Source organism: Drosophila grimshawi, unplaced genomic scaffold, assembly GCF_018153295.1.
Source record: "Drosophila grimshawi isolate 15287-2541.00 unplaced genomic scaffold, ASM1815329v1 contig_311, whole genome shotgun sequence".
Taxonomy (NCBI): domain Eukaryota; kingdom Metazoa; phylum Arthropoda; class Insecta; order Diptera; family Drosophilidae; genus Drosophila; species Drosophila grimshawi.
In genome coordinates this window covers 30003487-30026938 of record NW_025063098.1, presented here as the reverse complement: position 1 = coordinate 30026938, position 23452 = coordinate 30003487, and the positions used below count along the sequence as shown (strand labels likewise).

The 23452-nt window shown below is 34.6% G+C and overlaps 2 protein-coding genes across 2 annotated transcripts; one reads left to right on the top strand and one right to left on the bottom strand.

Moving 5' to 3' along the window:
• Positions 1 to 2682: 2682 nt before the first annotated feature.
• Positions 2683 to 15401, top strand: LOC6569670 (protein Tube). The gene is made up of 7 exons (XM_001995853.3): positions 2683 to 3201; positions 11940 to 12023; positions 12094 to 12348; positions 12910 to 12967; positions 13207 to 13275; positions 13334 to 13837; positions 14320 to 15401. The coding sequence occupies exons 2-7, from the start codon at positions 12015 to 12017 to the stop codon at positions 14442 to 14444; spliced, it is 1020 nt and encodes a 339-aa protein (XP_001995889.1). The 5' UTR covers positions 2683 to 3201; positions 11940 to 12014; the 3' UTR covers positions 14445 to 15401.
• A 2036-nt stretch (positions 15402 to 17437) lies between these two features.
• On the bottom strand, positions 17438 to 23392 carry LOC6569671 (activin receptor type-2A). Its single transcript, XM_001995854.2, has 6 exons — positions 22811 to 23392; positions 20798 to 20995; positions 20548 to 20724; positions 19344 to 19489; positions 18461 to 19276; positions 17438 to 18269 (listed from the first exon to the last, which is right to left on the bottom strand). The coding sequence occupies exons 1-6, from the start codon at positions 22854 to 22856 to the stop codon at positions 18090 to 18092; spliced, it is 1563 nt and encodes a 520-aa protein (XP_001995890.1). The 5' UTR covers positions 22857 to 23392; the 3' UTR covers positions 17438 to 18089.
• Between the last annotated feature and the right edge of the window lie 60 nt (positions 23393 to 23452).

Genomic DNA, 23452 nt, shown 5'->3' with positions numbered 1-23452 from the left:
CGATATTGCTGGAATGAGTATAAACTAGTTAAACGAGTTGGTTGCTAATCATCAGTCAACACATATTATTATTACAATGGTATTTCATTAACTGCATAAGTATATAACTTTTCGTCATGTGTATTTTGTGTGTATTTTATCTTTATAGTTTATAGTCATCGCTCTCGAGAAAAAAATGTACATTATTTGGAAACGATTGCAAGCAACCAAAATAACATATCGTATTATCTAAGAACGGGTCTCGCACCAACGAATTGCGTATATGTAATTCTACATTTAAGTATTTCCCTATCTCCCCCTCTCTCCAAATTTGTATTAAGCAGCTAGCATGCTGCTGAGCATGAAAAACACAAACACAAACACAAAACACAAACACCAACACAAAACACAAACTCCAACGTTAAATGCAATAAATTTAATTCTTTAAGCAAACCAAACGCTTTTCACTGCACTTTCCCTTACAACTCGGAAATCATGTGGAAAACCACAACACGCAAAATGGGATTCCAGCTGCCAACGTTCATTTCCAACAACAAAGCCACAAAACGATGACCAATCTTTATGGTGAGGATATTAAAATACCCTTGCTGAGGGATACATTCAAAATAAAAGATCGCCCCGAATTTCACAAAGTCGCCTAGAAAGTTTTTCTTGTCTTTAAAAAAAGTTAGAAAGGCTTCTTTCAACATTTTTCAGTAGTATATCTTTTAAAGATAGATAATATTTCTAAAAAGTAGAAATGTAAACCGGGAGTGTTAAAATTCAAAAGCAATCTAAACAACACATAAAAATAAGAACACCCTGAAAATACGACATCTGTTTTACTTTTAAACTTCACAAAAATGTATCCCAAAATTGAGAAAAATAAACCCTGCTTTTTAGAAAGATTCTTCCTGAATAATAAGCAGAGTTACGCTTGTCGCTTTCTGATTGTAGGCAATAAATTATGCATTTCAGCTATATTTTAAAAATATTTATATTTATTTTATGAATAAATACAACTTTTTACAACTGCCATAACTTTGTCAAAACTGTTTTTTTTTTTGCCTCAAAGTTTGTAGATTAATACTACATATAAACGAGGAAACTAATTTAGTTTTTGTTTAAATTCACAAGTTAAGATTTAGATCAGTATTTAAATGTGTAAATGTACATACCCAAAAACATGTCAATTTGGTTGCTTATTGTTTGGTGATCTCTCTTTACAAAATAAATACAAGCCACCTAAAGACATATTCAAGTAATAAAAAGATACTACCAAGCAATAAACAATTAAAGTTAAAAGGGTTTTTAATATGTGCTGGCCCATTTTCTACAAAATGCTCTGTCCAGCTATGCCAAGAAAAATATTTTTATATTCCATAGTAGAATAGAATAGAGCTAAGTCCAGTTTGGTCGTAAAGTTGCACATGGAATAAAAACCAGCTCTTTAGCTATAGCACAATGCACAGAAAAGTATGCTACTATTTTTTGTATTTTAAACCCAAACTCTTAAGGAGATTATCACACACACACAAATACGCAACAAACTTTGTAAACACACATTTCACTTTTGCTATCCACGCACACATACATATAATATGTTTTATATATGTGCATATGTATCATTTGCAGGATGCAGTCAAGCTTGCTGTGAACCTGTAATTCTTAATTCAGATTCAGATTCACGCTCAACGTCGCAATTATTGCGTCGTACTCGCAGCGTAATTCTCCCAGCTGAGTACGCAGCGCGGAAAAAGCCGCCATTTTCCATTTGCGTTACATGCTGCATGGGAATATGGCTTCCCTCTTTTCCTCCCCTCCTCCTTTCTTCTTTCCATCCCACAAGATCCGGTGCTTTTCTCCCACATACAGCTGTTCGTGAATAGTAAGTTGTATTTTTTTCTTCAGTTTTATTCAGTCTCAGTTATTATGCACGAGTATGTGTGAATTTTCTCAACGAGGCAGTAGTAAGTGTGTGTGAGAGAGAGAAAGAGAGCGATTGGGAAAGGGATTTTGAAAGAGGATTGGCAGAAAGCGTTTAGTCTTTGCACAGCGTGTTTCAGGTGCAAATAAATGAGAATGCAATAAAATTAACATTTAGCATAGTTTAATAAGAATATTTAAAGCTTCAACTGCGTCTGTTTTAGTTTTATGTACTATTTTATTTTGTGTATAAATGGGTGATGCTTCAACTGTATCTGGTTAAATTTTTAATATATATGAAGTATATAATAATTATTACAAATATATATATATATATATATATATATATATATATATATATATATATATATATATATGTATGTATATGAAGCTTCAATCGCAATTATTTTATTTACATTTTAATTATTATTATGAAATGCAATATTTTTACTGAACTTATTACTATTATTTGGTATATATTTTGCACATATTCAACTGCATATTTTTTGTTTATTATTCTGTTATATTCAACCAAAATCACCCTGTGTTCAATACAATACCGAAAGCTTTTCGCCAGTCAAAACAAACGGCTGAGCACAAGCTACACCGTGTGTGTGAGAGCGAAGCGACGAGAGTGGGAGAGCAACATAAGCGAAAGCTTTTGCATTACTGGTAAAGGCTAAAGCGAACAAGTGTGTATAAAAAGGAAATTTTTGGTTCAGTCGACTTCTGTTAATTAAGCGCAACTGCGACGCAAAAGTGCGCCACAAATTTTGTTGTGCACTCAGCCAAAATTAATATTTACGCCCAAATAAACATCAAATTTGCCGTAGAAAATTAAACAAAAATAAATAACCAAAACACAACAAATTAAAGCTGTGCGTACAGAAAAATACGATTTTCATAATACGGGCAGACAGACGGACGGACGGACAGACTGAGGCGCATCCTCGGTTGTCCCTGAGTGCTGCTGCACTCTCGTGTGAAAACAAAAAAATAAGCGCACAATTTGCGTATAAACCCAACTGCGTAGTAGCCAATGCAAAAAAAGAAAGAAAACAAATACAAATACAAATACAAAGTGTACTCTCGACTCTCGGCCTAAAAGCGTTAAATAATTTAAAGCCAGGCAAGTTCGCCATGCCCAACGGTAATTGTTAAGCAGCAGCAGCAGCAACAGCAGCAGCAGCAACTGCAACTGCAACAACACAACTGAAAACCAGCGAAATTACGTACAAGAGCACCGGAGAATAGGAGAACCACAGGGATACGGCCAACGCTCTTAAATAATTTAAGGTAGGCAATGTTGTCAGCGAAGCTCGTAAAATTTATGTCAGATTTTGCAGTGGTCCTGGCCCTCGTCCTGGTCCGTGACCTGGCAGCCAGTCGCCATTAATTTTCCATCTAGCCGTCGACATTGGCTGCCTTTATTTGACTTTTAATTAATTGTTGTTCTTGCATAGCTTGTAAAGGGTATTACAATTTTCGCCACAAATATTTTATATTCTCGGCCAGCATTAGTATAGTTGAAATCACTTTCTTGTTGACTCAGATAACCCAATCAAGTTTACTAATTTCGAGAGTTATTCAGTTTTCTGTTTTAATCTAATTGAAAAGAGTATATAATCTTCGGCTTGCCAATGTTAAGCTTTCTTGCAAGCTGTTCCTGTTACGGTTTTCCGGTGAGGAAAAAGTTAAATATGAAATGTTGCCATGTGAAAACGCAACCACTTCAAAGTTTCTGCCGACTAAGGCATTTTTAATGATGCACTAAACGCTAATGGCTGCCAGCCTCTTTAAACCGGCTCTTTGCCCAAATTAAAGGCAAAGTGTCGCAGCTTAATTCGGCGGATCGTTGTTAAGAGTGTGTTAAAAAAAAGTTAGCGATAGTGATTATAATTCTGCTTTATGAGCATTTTAATAATTATGTAAGAATTGGAAGAGAAACAAAAAAGAACAAATGATTTAAGGATCAAGCATGGGTTGTTTTATTTGCTAGTGAGGCGAATTCCAGCAACCAAACGAAGCGTAGACAACAACAAACAGGAGATCCCTAGAACACCAGCAAACCAACAAAACGTAGACAACAACCAAGTCAAGATCCCTGGACAACAACCAGCAGCAAAGCGAATTCGCAATCAGGGAACATGAAGAACGGCGAACAGCAGAGACGACAACCGCCTGCGATTAGGAAGAGAGTCTCAATTCTCAAGGAGAACTAAACTTATTTCATAAAAACTGCTAAATATGAAAGGATCGTGAAGTATTATTTTTTTAGCTTTTGGTCAAATAAATGAACGTATCGTTGTTATGGGCATACGAAATAAATTGCAATGCAGTGAGTCCCTTCAAACACACTTGCAAAATTGAGGAATTTGACAAGATTTGAAAGCCCCTAACATTCTCATAAGACTTATAAATAACTATAAATCTAAAGTACATTTAAAATTAAATTTTATGTTTAATTCTGTTAAAACTATTTTCTAATATTTTCATTTATTTTGTTCGACTTTTTTTGTTCCGCTGACATTAAATACATTTTTAAGAAAGAAACCTTACGATTCAGAATTATAAAAGAGAACAGAAAAACAACAGAAAAACAAACTTTGTGTTTGCAATTTGTCGTTGATTGTGTTGCCGGTGCAGGTTTCCAGTCGGCAACTAATTAAATTCCAAAATTTAATTATCTTTGTGCCTTTGGTGTAAAAGTTTGTAAGAGCTGTTTCTCAAAAGAAGCAAAGATGCACAAGAATTAGCATAAAGAAGCTGTTGATTTACGGCAGAATTGAATTTTGTGAAATTATTAATAACATTATATTATCAATATATTCGTATTTAACTATTATAATCTTTGGCTCCGATTTCGGTTCTCCTACGTAACGTGTAAAAATGCGCTTAAGGATTCCGATATTTTTACAAACTTTTTTACACAAAAGTTTGAAAAAGATCAGTAATATAATGAAATTGGGGTATTAGCAACTGGATTGAGTTTTTCTTATACGACGAACCCATTATAATAATAACATAACGAATAATAACAGTTCGGATTGTTGAATTTTTAAACAATTTTGAATTTAGATTCTGCTTTTCAATTGGTTAAAATGCAGTTTCAATTGCAATTCCTGTTTGACAACCGGATTTAAATGCAATCCAACATTCATCGTGCCACAGTTAAAAAGCAATTTAAATTCTAAAGACACATTTGTTTTGCAGTGCATGCAACGAGTTCATTTTGTTTTTTAGAATAGTTTTGTTTATATTTTGTCGTTTCTTTTGTGGTCCTTGTGACTACCTCAAGTACACCAACAACACACACATGTATCTACTGTGTGTGTGTGTTTGAAAAGTGCATATTGCACATATTGTATAAATTCTAAGCAACACTAATATAAATGCATTCACTTGCAGCAGAGCAGAGCAGCGCAGCGCACAATGCGAACAGAAGAGATTCTTATGCTGCAATGTGCCGTTTTCTTTCTGTGTCACGAGGCGAGTGCCTTCTGTGGTATAATTTTAATTACCACTTGAGCGAGACTCGTGTTGCCGTGAGTCAGCAGCTAAGTGCATGTGCATCACACACAGTATATATATATATATAATGCGAGAAATAATAACAGCACCAGCACTGAGGCACACAAAAACACAAACCATTAGTTGTGCAATTATTTCAAATATTGCTTTGTATTCCCCTAGAGATTAATATTAACACTGCCCCAGAAATTGTTTTCAATATATATTTTTTTTCTCACTTGAGGGAAAAAGTGGAAAAAAGTAGCGAAAAAATAGTAGCACCACTTACGCATTCCTTACAGAAATCCTTTATTTATTTCAAATTTTCACATTTATATTATTCATATTTGAATAATGCTGTTATTGTATTTTATGTTTTAAATAAAATTAAATAAGTTGAAAAGGTAAAAATTTCACTTTCTTAAAAGTTTCTTTCACTTTTAAAAACTAATTCATAAGTTCCTTAAACTTACACATTTAAAATATACACATTTGAAAAACTTTCCCGTGGAAGTGGCGCTAATTTTTTGTTGGCAACTGTATGACAATATATATAAGTAAAGTGTATATATTATATATATATATATATACAATATTCAGCACTGACAATGCAAAATGCGCTAACAATGCGTTGGATGATTTTCTGTGCCATTGTTTGGCTCGTATTGTACCCTTTTTTCAGCATATTGCATTCCTGTAAATCGAAAAGACCACAACAGACAACAAACACATACGAACAGCAATATTGCGCATACGCCACATACGCCATAAGCATGTCAAAGGAATGTCCTGTCTATAATTGCGCATTTGCTGCTCCACTGAATTGCTAACCCGTAAAAACCACACCCATATTTGCTCAGTTATTGCCACTCGAATCGATTGTAAATTTTTTATATATATAAATAAATGTGGATTGTATAAAATATGCATGAACCTTTCATTAAAGTATCAAATATTAAAGCTCAAGGTAAAAACCCACTTGGAAACGACTCAAAACTTCCCAGAGCCAAAAGTTTGTCAATTGTTATAACATTTTGAAAACCTAGAGCATTTAAATCAGGGAATAATTCCGCATTCAAAGTTGAATACACAATTCAGGCTTGATTTCCAAGTTCAAGTTATAGTCTCAAAATATAAAAAAGCTATAACTTTGTCAAACTCAACCGATTTTCTTTTATTACCCACAATATAATGAAGTTAACTTTGCAAAAACATCAGAACTTTAAAACTTTTGTATTTTGTACAGCTTTAAATCGTTTTTATATGCGATTGTTTATTACATTCATTTCGTGGGAATTCGCTTAAATCGTAGCATACTTTGCTGAGTGCCACTTTGAAATTGCTGCCACTTGGCGCAAGCTCAACATGCAACAAACAACAACAAAAACAACAACAACAAATGGAAGCTCAAATGTTATGGGATCATTATAATCATGCAATTTGGACACGGTTCCAACGACCAACAGAGCCAATATGCCAAAACTGCTGAACCACAAATGGAAATTGCCATAACACACATTAGTTTTGGCACATTCGTTTTGATGATCAGCAACATAAATTTGCCTTTATTGAAAACAGCAATGTGACCTTTATGAAATTTTTTACTCTGAAAAAAGTAGCCCTGAAATTTCGAATTTCGTCATACTTTTAACTCCAATGGTTAAATGGATTTCTTTATATTAGAAAAGATTTGTAAGACATAAAAATAAACAACATATTTTTGGAATTGTTAAGTTGGGGAAAGCCTTTCTAATTCTTAAAACTATCTTTTCTTATATCTGGGAATTACTTCTAAAAATAAGATAAACTTTATGGTTTGCAGGAAATTTTACATTTAACATTTTCTATATACCTGAAGAGCAACCATGTCAACTGCGTGATAAATGTAATTGTGTTAAATAAGCTCAGAATAGTCGAACAAAAAATGTTGCACGTTATTTAACTAGCTTTTGGCATGGTCTAAATGCTCTAAGTCGTACATATGTGGCTATGTGCCACGGCTCTGCATTTGTTTTGGCCACCATGCGGCTATTTGGCAAACATATTCACAGCGTCGCGACAATATCCTCGCCAAAGGGTTTACAGCTTTTTCCGTAAATTATTCGCTCAGAAAACGGGACAGCAAATGGCGTCCAATTTGTTTTTGGTTTTTGGTTTGGTTTTTGTTGTTCTCCTGTGACCGATATGTGACCCCGACTACACTCAGAAAAAAACGAATTGCGTTTCAGAAATTCGCCAAGGGAAAGTAAGATGTTAATTAACAAATCATTTTAAAAATCAGAGTTTGCTTTACCTAATTTCAGCGTGGCTTTTTCTAAAATTTTTAAAATGTCAAATGTCCATTTAAAAAAAATCGGTATTGTATCTTATGTGTTGCTTGAAATATTAATATGTATTTATATTGTAGGATTTTTTCTGAGTGTAACACACACACAGACCACACAGACACTCTTTAGCTTTAACTTCATGGCTGGCTGGTTTTAAATTTGCTTACATTTGCGAGGGTTGTGCAATAATTCATCAATCTGAGTGTCCTGGCCACATCCAAACATTTGCCACTGCATGTTGCCGACAACCATATTAATTATGCAAGCCATTCTGTTGCCTCACACGCAACTGTTGCAACTCCCACGATTGCCTGCAACTTGAAGTGAGTGTGTTGTATGCCTCAGGATTGTGCCTCAGTTTGCAATTGCAGGCGGCATCTGTTGAATTATTAAAGGGATATCATTTGAAAGAATAATTAACTATTTGCAGGAATCTTCATTTGCTTTCCGATATTTCCGATGTTTGGTGTAACCTGTAAATGGTGATTTTAATTGTTCAATTAATTATTTAATCAGCCAATTAAGTTTTGCAGCTCCGACTGGGAGCAAAAGGAATTTTGTGATTCTCTCTGTTCAAACTTCAAAATAAATGTAAACAAATTTTCAATAAATTTACAATAAATAAAAAAAGTTTCCAGATAATCGCTTATGGGAATTAAAATTGGAGCTGTTTTTGAACTAATAATATTAAGCACCATAATTATAAAACAATTAAGGAACTGGGACAAATTATATTTAAATTATGAAAACTAAGCCTTGGTTTAGGAATTGAAAGATGGTTGAATTTATGATCTAAATAGAAATGCTTTAAAAAGGTCCCATAAAGTGTTGAGTGCTTTTGGCAAAGTGAACAAGAAACAAAAATGCCCAAAGGCAGCTAAATAAACTTTTGGACACACACATCCACACACACACAAACACACACATGCACAAATACACAACTACACACACAGACAGAGAGGCATACAAATTGCATGGCAGTCATGGCCAAATTGTCGGGCCAGACAAGTCTGACATTTGAAAACGCCAAAGGAAGAAAGCAACAAAAATAATAACAATGACAACAACGACAGATATTTGTTATAAATAAAAGTTTTATCAAGCGACCAGCAAACAAACAAATCGCAGACAGTTGACTGACTGTTAGCAGCGACTGTGACTGTGAGTGACACATGGCAAAGACAAAGGCAAAAAGCAGACTGAAAGCAATTAGAATTCAATACATTCGCCCGGACGACTTGTAATTAAGTGTAATTTGGACAGACAAACAAAGAGACAGCGAGAGCGAGAGAGACAGAGAGAGAGAGAGAGAGGAAGAGAGGGACAGAGTTGGGGATATTGAGAGAGTTAGGGAGGCAGCAAGGAAACCAGTTGACAGCAAAGAATATTAAGACGTAAGTTATGAGCCAGCGGTGCAATATCGATATATATGGCATATACACTCAGAAAAAATCTAACAAACTTTAGTAAAACTCCGTACAAACAACACAAAGATTTTTTTGTTTGTAAATAATTTCTAAATATTAGCAAAACAAATTTCTAAAATTTAGAAAGGCTTGCCCTAAATCGTCAATTAAAAAATGGTTATATATTTTAGAAATAATTTGTATTATTAAGAAATGCATTTCTAAAATGTGAAATACTTTCCCAAATTCAGAAACAAGTAATGAAATTTACTGGATCGGCTTTAGTATTATAGTTGAGCTATCTCCTTTTTAAATCCGCGTAAAATTCTAAGTTTTTTTATTGGTGGTATATGTGATATCTTAAAATTATAATGTTTAAAAATCAAATAAGCAACTAAAAAAGCTCATATGAGAATTCTTTAATGTACTATTAATTAAAGAAAACAACGCACTGAAAATTAAGCATTTTTTTTTCATTTTAGAAAAATCCAACACAAAATTTAAAAATGCAAACCCGAATTTTAAAAAGAGAAAAAACCATAAATTTTAGAAATTTACTTACTGATGACCAATTATTGGGGCCAAAAGTATGGTGTAAGACAAAAGTTGAGAGTGATTTTTTTAGTGTATATACTATATTTACTACTTTACTGCAGCCGAGAGCAATAAAGTAAATCAAAGGCTTGTCGCATTGTAAATCATAGGGGAAAGTCCTTGACAGTGTGCGCCAAAGACCGGCATACTAACTGCTCAGACTTTCAATTATTGAATGAAGCGAACACACACACACACACACAGACACGCACACACACACACACGCACACTCAGAGAGAGCAAGAGAGGGGCAAAATGAATAACAAATATTTACAGCATACCTGCAGGCGCTTTATTTATGCAAACGCCGCATGTCGAGGTCCAATTAAACCCCAAAAAACACAGAAAGAAAGACATAAAAAACGTAAACAATTTCTTGCATTTCCATTTCACACTAGTTACCAGTGAATGTAACAAGACAGAAAGTAGCAGCAAAAGCATAAACAAGCAAGTGTGCACTAGTCGAGAGTGCTCGACAAGCAGATGCCCTGCAGGCAGCTATTCAAATTCGTTTTGATTAACAAAAAGTGATCCTAATGAAATTTTTAGAGAGTCGTTATATGTGTTAGCTATTTATTGGAATGATATATCTTTACAAGTGTGACTTTTATTGATATAGTATATCGATTTGTATCGATCGTAATGGGCACAGTTACAGATAAAATTGAATAATATTGATCTGTTCAATTTCTCTGGAGCTCAACAGGCTTGAAATAGGTATCTCGAGCAATCTAGCTTTGAGCGAACCTATTCTGAAATCTGCTTAAGATATTTATTTATTTATATAAACTATAATTACACAGTCACCAAGCTATATACACTCTTAAGCTAGATTGTTCAGTTTATAACTGCCATTTTATTTGTATTTTATAATAATGGTAATAAAAATATTACTCTAGAGAGGAATGTAATCTTTTACCACATTAAAGAGAAGTTCCGATTATGAAGACATAAGTCTCTTCTTTTTTTCATAGAGAATGCTCAGTGTTGATAATATTTATTATGTTTATTGGCATATTTAGATACTTTATTAAAAGTTATACAATTTATTTATAATAACTACATAATAAATTAATTTAATGTCTTTCGAAATGGCTTTTATCTTAATAACCTCAACCGATATATACCCCTTACAAGTAACTGCCTACCAGGGCATAAACATGATTGCGTGCTGTGCTGCGCTAACTCTATTCAACTTGTTGGCAACACCCCCACAACCCACAACCCACACACACACAAATACACACACACACACACACCAACCGGCACCCCCCAATCCGTCCGACTATTATTTCCTCACACTTGGATTTTGCCTTTTGCCGCAGACCTTCCCCGATATATATCTGTGTGGTCTCGTCTGTGGTCTTTGCGGAGCCCTTTGAGCCGAAAGTGAATGTTAGCCAGCATACATACTATACAGATACACATATGTATATATGTAAATTCATATATATATATATGTATGTATATATACGCATATGTATGCGATAGTTGCATTTATCTTGTGGCTTTGTGGCATTAGCATTTTGCATTTTAAATTTCTCGCTCTTTGTTCAACTTTCGTAAGATGTTCTTTGCTCGATGTTTTGGAAACTTGGTTATTTCCATAAGGTCAACGGATGTGTTATCCAATTAGCGATTATCATTGAGTTTGTATCTTTTGCTGAGACTATGACGTAAGCAACTCAATTGCAAATCGATTAAGTGGAAAGCTTTTATCGCTGATACTTTGAAGCATTTAAATTTTCCTTTTTTTTCCTGTCAATTTGTTTGTACATTTTGCTAATTGCTTTAAGTGAGAAAAATCCCTAATGGATATTATGGGAAATAGAAAAGTGTTTCATATAACAAATAATCATGTGACTAATTGGAGACTAATATATTCAAAGCTACAGGAGAGGTCGCTAAATGGATTGAAGAACGCGGCCATTATGAATGAATTAAAATACCCTCTGAAAGAGTATAAAAATGAGAGAGCTCGACTAGGAGATGCTCTTTAACCAGCTTTTAAGTTCCCAATTGGCTTGCTGAGATAAAATTCATTTTGATTATCAAAATCTGCGTTTCTTAACCGATTTTAATGCAATTTTTACAATTGTATTTTATTTAGTTTGTATTTAATCGATTTGATCAATAATATGTCAGGGTATTTTATAAACTGTATGTTTTTATCATACGAATTTTACATTATATTCAGACAATCCCCAGAAAATGTGCGATTTACTGGCCTAGGAGAAGATAACTGAGAGTCGTGCAACGAATCATAAAAATCATGTCGAATGTGAGTAAATATTAGACGTAGATTCAACAGAACTGCAGAAAAAGGATTTCATTTTGTGCGCTATTTGCAGCTGCTTCACATGGACAAATCGAATGGCAATGGGGTGTATGCAACAGACAATGTGGCAGCGACAACAGCAACAACAACCGCTATGAATACGGCAAATAATATAACCATAATGAACGGCGCTGCGGCTGTGGCAGCTGCCGCCGCAGCAGCTGCAACATTGCCAACATCCGCCTCCAGCGAAGATCTCAGCCAGAGCCTGTCCGAGTATACAGATGCCGATGAGAGCATATCAGCACCCACTGAATTTCTCGCCGAGGTAAATCCATAAATATATATACAAATATACATACACTCAGAAAAAAAAATTGCCTTGAATTTTAAATATGCGCCAAGTTTAACACATCTTTTTATTCAGAAATTATATTTCTTAGTAATAGAACATATATTTGTAAAAATTAGAAAACATCATCTATTTGGGAATTGTTGATTTAAGACAAGCCTTTCAAATTTGTAGGATATATTTTGCTATATTTTCCCCAGTGCATTTATAAATACATAAATAAAATGTATTCAAAAGCAAATTGCGCTGGCAGCAGCAGTCGCGAGGCAAACTTAATTTGAAATCCTTTCAAGCGCCTTACGATGAGGATGATTGGAGTTGCTGAGTTGCTTTTGTGAGCCGGCTTATTGATTACTAATAAATTGCTTAACTTTGAGAGGCAACTGAACAACTTTTGCCATCCTCCATCGAAATGTGGGCCAATGGGGCAATGGACAGACTATTGTTGCTCAGCTTGACAAACAAAGATTTCTAAAGGGTTTGACGCAATTTTATTCATTTGGATTGTTCTCTCTTTTTGATCTCGATACTTTGCAGTTTCTGTCGGCTGTCATGCTCAAGGACTACAAGAAGGCTTTGAAATACTGCAAGTTGAGTAAGTATCCAAACAGACAATACTCTAAACGCTAACCTTTATAATAATCTAGTTGCACGCAGAGAACAATAACAATTGAAATGAAATTCAATCAAATTGAACTGAAATTCAATTCGAAAACCAAAACTTTATCAAAAGTCATCAGGAGTTGCTTATAAGTTTAGCTATGCAATAATCTTTATCCAACAAATCTTTAACACTATGTATTTATTTTTTGTATCTTGCAACACGAACATCAGTCCTGCAATATGAGCCAAATAATGGAACGGCCAAAGAGTTCTATCCACTCATTCTGGACAAGTTGCGCGGTAAGTTTGAAGTAATAAAAAATAATAGTAATTAAATAATCATATATAATATATACAGCTGTAAGTGACAGCGATGAGAACTACAATAAATCCTCGTCACCGGAGCTGGCATTGGATTTGGAGGCGCCTTGCGAGGATAGCGTTAGCAGCCACAGCAGTCGCAACAATTGTTCCGATGATGAAGATGTCGACGAGGAAGAAAATGATGATGTTGATGATGAGGATGACATTGATGACGAAGATGACATCGATAACGTGGATGTTGGGGACGAGGAGGAGAGCAGCAGCAGCAACGATGACTACGATCTGCCCATTGATGAACCACAGGATGCGGCTGCTGTCGACTGCCTGGCAGTCCATAGCACCTCCCATTCCCATTCGCATTCCCACAACGATTCGGGTTCGTCACGCAACTCCTCGAGCGGAGGCGGTGGTCGCAGCGACAATACCACACACTCCTATTCCAGCCTCCTGCTGGAGGAAGAGGACGACATTGTGCCCATCAATCTGCCATTTGGCAACAGGGAGTCAACCAGTGCAACAGATCTCGATATTAGCAATGGTAAGTACAACACCCGCAAACAAAAAGCGATCTGAAACAAAAATAATTAGCACAAAATTTATAAAATCGAAAAATATTTGTTGTTTCTTTCTAAATATGTGCAAAAATCGATCTGAAACAAAAATAAATTAAACATTTGTGAAATTGTCCCGAAAACTATAAAATATTACTAGAAAATATTATCCTTTTAGGAATACTTCTGATTTTTTATGAATACCTGTATTGTGTATTTTTTTAAAAATGTTTTTAATTATTAGAAAATAAATTTCTTAAAAGTATAATAAAGACCATTATTTTTAGCAAGAAATACTTTCTAAAATTCAGTAGGAAGTAATAAAACTTGATTTCTTGACTGCAATATTAGAAATCCATAACATTTTTGGGTTTTTTCATTTTTTGAAATGCACTCTCTGTCGAATAAGAATAATATATAAAAATACTTATTATATTTAAATAATTAGATATTCTGTACGATCTTTCAGGCAACAAGGTGGCATCGGCTTCATGCAGCGATTCGGAGTCACCAACAGAGCCGCTCACCCAAAGATTGGCGGCAATTTTGCGCTCCAAATGCGGCGTCTCAGCCAGCAATGATGAGGCCTATTAAAACACTGGCTTAGACAACAATTTATATACAACATATACCATATATATATATATATATATATATATATATATATACTATAACAACTATATTCTTGTACTTATACTCGAGATAAATTTTTACACACTTTCTTTGCCCAACTAAGTAACAAGTTTTCCACTAGTGCATTCGTCGCTTAACAAACCTAGAAACCGTCCCTAACAGCATACAAGTACTACTATATATATATATATATATATACCTCTCTATATATATATGTATTTCCGATTACAATACATACACAGCTGCAAGTTTTCGTTTTTCAAAACAGAAATTCCCTAGACAAACAACATATCGTACAAACATAATAAGTATACTTATATATAGTAGTCGTATTTGTATTGTGTATGTGTAAAAATATGAAAATAATAAATAAAAAATGTAATCTAGATACTATAACATTTATGCTCCATTTGTTACAGAGCCCCCAATAATATTAAATATACATATATATTTATATATGTATAAATAACAGAAACAGAATCTATTTTAGTAAGACACACTCATATGCAAACAAAGCGCACAGGACTTGGGAAAACATATTGTTGGATAACTTTACACGTTAGCATTTTATAGATGGCGACTTTTTTTCCATACAGTTTATAACACACATATATGTAGTATGTATGTAGTATTAATTTAGTAAACGGAATGCTCGGATAAGTCTGATTAAAATGGTATGGGGCAAGCACATAAGTAGTCATATGTACTACAACTGAATTGGTCCAAAGTCGTAAAACTATATATACATATATATATATATATATGAGAACACAAATACATCATTTTTATTTTGGAATAATAATGAAGCTTACAGATTTTTGAGATTGTTTCGATTGATTTGTTCAGTATACGTAAATATATACATATTATCAGATAAGTTAATCGATATACGCAACAAATACATATATGAGTATTTAAATATTCACACTATATATATTTAATTACGTTTAAAGTACTTACTTAATTATGTATGAGAATTTATAAGATTGAACGCTCCTTTAACACTTGTGTATAGTAATTTATTAGCGTTTTCATTCAGTTCTATTTCAATCCTATGTAATCACATTATATTCGATATGTATTCAATGTATATTCGAAACATGTATTTATCGTATAAAGGAATGTATCATTAAAAGATATAATAAAGAAGGAAGGCGACAAATTTTGGCATTGTTTATTGAATTTATTGAAGGTAAGCATATCAAATTTTATATATTTATAAAAAAAAAAGTACTGATCTAGATGGAAAAAAGTAATGGTTTTGTCCTTGATTGGCTTTTTATTGCTATCGGATATCGATTTCAGGCGATACTAATGTAAATGTTATCGATAAAGCAAAGAAGCAATTATGAATTTTAAAAAATGCAATGAATGTCAATTAATATAATAATGAAAGTTAACGAATTACTTACCTCAACACCCCTTAAATATTCCACAAACTTCATTAAAATGCTATTCATATTAATTTCAAACACTTCATGAGCATTTATTTTAAATCCATTATTATCAAAGAACTGTTCGTATTTCATATTAACATGACTTGCAATCGAATAAAGTATTTAGACAGTTCTAATTGTTTTTTTTTTTTTTTATAAAATTTGTTGTTCTTCGTACATAGAATGTTTTTTAAACATATATCATTGAGTTGTTTGGTTAAATTAATCGTGATAATCACTATGATTTATGTGAATGCCAGTTGGACTGTTGTTTTGTATAACTGTATATCAAAAAAGGTTGAGTGAATTTATCGATTTTATTCGATTTTCGATTATACAAAAAACGTTTCAAAATTGCATTAAGTGTGCTGAAATATGTATGTGTTTATCGTCGATCTTCCATCATCCATCCCATCACTCATTTCATCCAAAATCCTAACCATAGCCATCTGATATGTAACAAACTACTAATCTGTGTTGAACAATTTATTATTGTTTCTTCTCTTCTGATTGCGTTTTCGAATACTGTTTTTGTTTCTGTTTTATTATTACATTCAATAATACTTATATGAACCAACCACTTGAAAATTATTGTTTCTATGTTTTGTTCTCGAGCAGCAAAAACAAAATGAAAAAATCGCATAACAAAATTAATTCTATTTTCATATTAAAATAATTTAAGTTGCTCAGAATTAAAATCAGGTAATGAAGCTTTGTTTGTATCGTAAATTGCACGTATTTGTTGTATATCGTTTTTGATTTTTGTATTATTTAAATAGCTAAAGTATGCTAAATATATATATATATATATATGTGTGTGTATATGTTTGATTGATATAATGCTAGATTGAAGTTCAGTATTTTTAGCAAAGTGAATCAATTGTAATGAAACTATGATTGTGTGACGAGTTCTCAATTATTCACTTACGACTTATGAGTGTAATATATATGTATATATCTGATTTATCATACACATTAAAACAAATTACGATATTCAAGACATGAGTAACTCTTTTTTTAAATTTTGTTTGATTTCCTTTAAACTTTGCAAGTAAACCTAATCAATCCGTTATCGATGAAATGCTAATCTGGTTAACTATAGCATGCCTTTATTCAAGCTTACCATCACTAAATCTATACTTGTCCCAGACACGATTGTGTGGAATTAACAAATATTTCGCATATCTCGTAGTATGATTGATTTTTCTCTCTCAGTGTGCTTTATAAGTCTGCTAAGTCTGTTGTGTGTGTTTATCGTAGGGTATATCGTTTATATATGTATATATATATGTATCGCGCTTACATATTTAATGTTCATTAAAAAGAAACTTTCATTTGAAAACTTCAGGTGTTTCTTGTACTGTTCAGTAAAATTACATATATGTATATACACGTATGTAAGTGTGTGTGTGTGTGTGATTGTGTGTATTTATATATATGTATATATAGAGATTTGTGAGTTGGCACTACATCAATTGAAAAGAAAAAATAAAAAGCAAAACTCAATTCTCAAATTGTAGCTTAAAAACAATCATTTAAAGTATTTATTAAAAATACAACATAGCAGCAAAACAAAAAATAATAATAATTAAAAACGATAAGTTTACATATATATAAACATAATTAAAATAGCTTTAAATCGTACGCTTAACTATTTAAATATATATATATAAATCTAGTAGACGGTTGTCCACGCTCAAAAAAAGGGACAGCTTGGCAAAGAATTCAACAGTTACGAAGGAAATGAATATAAATCGAACTAAATACAAAAACAATTAAACATACGTATATGGGGGTATATATATAAATATATATATATTATATGTATATATCAGTCAATGAAGTTAATGTGTGAGATGAGCCACAGACCAATTCGTATATTTGATGTGCGTCTAGAGAATTTGTGTTTTGCCCGGGCAAGATACGTGTTTTCAAAGACTCACAAATAAACTCTAGTTTAGCTTTGTTCTGTTTTTCGCTAAAATGTCTAAAATGGGGCGTATTTATGTTTAAATGACAGCTGCCATTCTTTTTTCCAGTGTATGTTGTGCTGCCTATGCACAATACTTATGTAAAACTAAACAATTTTGAATATATAAAAATAAAAATGACGACAGGCCTCAAAATCACAACCAATCTTTTTGTCATTGGCTGTGATTTAATACCGTTTCTATAAGCAATTTGTGGTTTCCTTAGCATCCTCGATGTTGGTGTGGTTCTTGATGAGCAACTGCGTCGTCGGATATTTGTTGAGTTGTGCGAAACGCTCCATCACACACGAGGAGCTAAGACGCGCCTCCGCATCGTGATCCCAGCACTCCTCCATTGTGTCACAGAATATGCTGAGACCCTAAAAAAGATATCAAAATTAGAATGACAAATCTCAGCAAGGCTACAGCAAGTGTTCACACTAAGCAGACAATTGTTAAATAGACACAAGACTTCTTAATAAATCGAAATAAAACAATAAATAATAGCAGCATCTTTCAAATGCGCAAATTGAGAGTTAAATAAAATATATTTAAATAAACAGATACTCACCAGATGGGAACGCCACGTGTTGAGCAAACGTGGACGCAACTTTTTCATGACGACACTCTCCTGGACCTCATCGAGTGTCGGTCGCTGGCCGAGTTCGGCTTCAAATGGCAGCTGATATTCGCCGACGGGTCCGACGACTTCACAGCGTGAGACCATTTCCCAGAGGACCAAGCCGCAGGCATAAACATCGATGCGCAAGAAGGCATCCCGATTGAAATTGATGGCACCCTCGAGCACCTCCGGCGCCATATAGCGGCGTGTGCCCACCTGGCCGTGGGTGTCGCCACACGGTTTGCCCGGCTGAAAGATCATCGCCAGGCCAAAGTCCGCAATGCAAGCGGTCAAATCACCCTTGAGCAGGACATTCTTCGATTTGAAATCACGATGTGCAATCGATGGTTTCAGCCCATCCGTCTTGGTGCCCGCAATCTCCTCGTGCAAATGGGCCAAACCATTCGCCATGGACTCGGCAATGCGGCACAGCTCCAGCCAACTAATCGTGTGCGATTTTAAATAGTCGCAGAGGGAGCCATTATGCTGATACGTGGATATTAACCAATATTCTGGTTTATCCAAGTGCTTTTCAACACCCAGAAATTCGAGTATGTTCGGGTGTCGCATTCGTGGCAATTTATAGATCTCGTTCTCTGTTGTCCACGACTCCTTCTCCTGCATGCGAAAGATTTTGACGGCCACATCCTGGCCGTGCAACTTGGCCTGCCACACATCGCCAAAGCGTCCGCTCGCCTTCTGCTCGAGCAATTGGATCGGACGGTTGCTCAACAATGGCGATGAATTTGTAATTTCCGCTTCATGCTGAGCGAGAAAGAGAAAAAAAGAAATTAGTAATTATAATTTTGAATTACTATTTCGAGCCACTCACCTTGGGTATCTCATTAAAGTGCTCCTGCTTAAAGCGTCTGTAATAGCACAGCATGAATATTAGCAGCACGACGAGGACGGCAAATGCGGAAGAGCCAACAATATAATAAATCACATTGTTGTTGTCCTGCGTCTTCTCCTTTGGCACTGCAAAAAGAGTAGCAAGAAAACATGTTTTATTTGTAAAAGTAATTTAAATGTTTTCTACAAAGGAAGCCTCAGCTATATGCCATGCCCACTCACACCTCAATTAAGAGCTTAAGTTACTAAACTTGATATATCTATTAAAAGGAACCTCCTTCAAAACAAACTTAAAAGATTGATTATTGGGAACCTTCTCCACGCCCGTTCCCACCCCTAAAATTCGAAAAAGCCTATATCTACAGCAATTTTAAGGCCAAACTTTAAAGGTAGTCTTCGATGATCCTGTTTCAAATATTATTTACAGTAAATATTGCTCCGAGTGTATTTTAATTAATAGAAAATAGTAATATTAAACAGAGCGAAATGTCTAAGTTGCCACTGCTGTACTGTGCTTATTTTGTATTAAGAAAATAAATAAAAAAATAAAGAAGAAAATTAAAAAATAAAAATAGAAAAATATGAAACCCTTGAAATCTTTGCCTGTCACTTGAACTATTATGTTTGCAACAGTATGTGGCATAAATGCAGGTTGGGTCTTTAAACGCTTGCAGCGCAGGTGAACAACATCTCAAGTGGCACCTGTAGTTGATGCCGTGCAGGGTTGATGATGCATGTGGTTGTGGATGCCACAACATGCACAGAGCGCAAAGCGAAAAATGAAAATAAAAAGAAAAAAACGAAAGTTTCGCCCCCAATTTGGCATCGCTTTTTATGAGCTCAAATATACATAAAGATATATAAAGAAATATATATAAAGATGTATAGATAGATAAAAGGGAGCCAAGCACACAAAGACAGCCTCACAAAAAAAAAACACAAAATAATAATAAAAAAAAATTAAAATAAAAATATAACGAAACGTGCCACGAAGGCAACTTGCAACTTGCTACATACATACACTCACACACACAGGCAGGCAGGTCGCTTGTGGAGGCTGTGGAAAGTTCGTTAACACGAAAATGCGTTGCAAGCAAGGAGGTGGCAAGTTGTTGCCTGTGCTATGCCAAAATTGGAGCGTGCAGCAAAGGAGAAGAGAAAATGTAAAGAAAAAAATGCGGCACCTTGTGTTGTTGCCTCCATGGCGGCCGGTATATATTTGTAGTGCATGTTGCACTTGGAGCCCTTGCAACAGCAGAAATTGATGTTGCCCAAGCGGGGCGTGGCACTCGTGATACAAGCAGTCTGATTGCACTCGTGCATGTCCGTGAAGCAGCCCTTCATCTTGACTTTCTCCGTGCCTGCAACAAATGATATTAGAATTGATTAAAATCACTGTATTTCTGCCAGTGTATTCGTGTTGCAGCAACAAACCCGTCAGCTCGTCAACGGCCCACAGCACATAACAACTTGGAAACTTGTCCGTCTCCACCTGACAGCGCTCGATGCTTGTGGCACAGTTCTCCGGCGTGTTGCAATCCTTCTCGTCATAATGCTCACAATTGATGTTGTGCCCCTCGGGCAGAATGGCGCCACCAGCAACCGATTGCTCCTGATGCATCAACAGGCAGCCTGCCAAGTGGAAATAACAACAAGTCAGTAATATATTATATTTTATATTATATTATGCATATAGTTGATAATATATATTTTCATATTGATCGAATGTAGGAAGACTGGGCAGAGATACCCAATATAAAGCAAACCAATCTCAAATAACCCAAATAATTCATTTACTTGTCCAAAAATACTAAAAATAGTTTAATATTCTAATAGAGCCTTTTTCTAACGAATTTTAATACATGCAAAGCTGGGGCAAATCACTACTTTTATTATCCTTTTTTTAAGAACTTACTTTAATTGTTTTTTACTAAAAAGATTACTTCTTAGGAGACTAAACTTCAAGGAAAAATTAACACTCAAAAAATGAGAGCTAAAATTCATACATTATTTTTTTTGAAGCCTTTTCAATTTTTCTAGCTCAACTATTATTTTGAGCACCGCTGTCTAAGCATATTAAAATGTTTGGCTTTGTGGAATCGTAAATAAGTTGCTCAAATGGGCTGTAGGCGGCTGCCTTTGTGTAGATATCACATATCACCACACGTCATGTATCTGCCACACCGACAAACGACCAGCGACCAGAGACCACGGACCACGGACCACGAGGAGTTGCCAACAGACCAACGACCCCAATTCTCAAACCCCAAACACCCAAAGCTAAACCAAATCCCAAATGCAGCAAAGCTCAAAGTTGAGCTGAGCTGCCATTGAAAGTCGAATGGAGAATGAAGAACTTGCAACACTCGCTTGCAACGTTTGCTCGTCACGCAACCCCAATTCGTGTAAAGAGGGCCATACAAAATTAGCTCCACTGGCCGCTGGAGCCTTTTGAGTGGGCCTCATAACCCCAATGCTGCAACTGCAAGCTGCAACCTGCAACTGCTTTATGAGTGTGTGTGTGCTATGTGTGTGTGTGTGTGTGTGTAAATCCACGTGTGAGTGCAGCGTACAGTGGTGCGAGTCCAATTTGTAGCAAGTAAAATTAAATAATTACTTTTAGCGTTTTATATGATATTATACAAATTGTTTTTATCAATTGCATACTTAACTGGCCTATCAATTCTTGTATTTATTAAATTATTTACTTTTAAAAAAATTATTTGAAATTAAACTTACAAATTATATTATAGTTTTTTTTTAGCAGTTTATCATTTACAACCATAAATATTTTTAAAAGCTTCTCTGAACTGTACTCCCTATTAACAACATTAAGTCAGCTCTTTAGCATAATTAAGCAACTATTTAACATAGCCTCCAAACTACTGTGCAAGGGTAATCGCATCTATACATCTAAACATATATATATATATATATATATATATATATACATGCATGTGTGCGTGTGTAAGCACGCTTTATAGTAAAGTAGATACATAGGCATTATGCACATTATACAGATTGAAAGGGGATGAGTATAAAGTGCCGCTTGTTCAAAATAAAGAAACAACAACAACGGCAAAAGCAGAAACAACCAGAGTAAAGAGTAAAGAATATGCCCAAAGCAAACGAGAGCGAATGAGAGCCAACGAGAGCCACAGAGTTGCGCTCAACTAGAGTCGATTTTCACCCACGACGAGAAGCAGGCAGCAACAACAACAAGTTGCTCTAATGCAACGTCATCCATTCAAAAGAAATCATTGCACACACACACGCATACACACACATTACAGTTGACGGAAAGAGCAGCAAAACGGACTAAGAACTCGATCAAGCGTAAAGGGGAGAGCGGGGGGATGGGGACAGCAGGCGCCATTACGTACAGTAAACAAACACACACACACTCTAACAGGCAGTATGTATGTGTGTGCGTATTTGTATACATACCTATAAGCTGCATCGCCAGATAAAGCACAAAAGCGCATTTGGACATTGTTACGGCGTTTGTTATCACTACTACTTGTTTACAACACTACAAATTTATATTTTTTTGATACGTAACATAAAAAAAAAAACAACAAAAAAACGCGCTGTTTGCAATTAATTATTCTAATTAATTTCGGGTTTATTTTTGGCACAATAAATTTAATTTATTTTTATTGCGTTCTGTTGATTTCTGATTTCGTTCCACTTTTTAAGCCGTACATGTAATATTATTTTTATATATTATGTTATGCGTCTTTGTGTGTGTATTTTGTTGCGTGTGTGTTTTTGTGAGTATGTGTGTGAATTTGTGTTTGCATGTGTGTTTGTGTAATTTATTTTCCGCTGCACTCGCAGCAATTTTGCTGAACACACGTTTTTCTCATTTGCATTTTCATGGCTTGTTTTCGATTTAGCTTCTGCCTATTTATCACATTTTCAATGTTGGCACTTTAAATGCGTTTCTCTGATGCATTTAATGGTTTCTTATTTAGTTATTCTCTGGCGATTTTATTCATTTGTACGCAGATTTTACTCGCAATCACAATTCTGTGTCCCAATTTGGTACAAGTGTACCAACATTTTCTGTTCATTTACCAACACTTA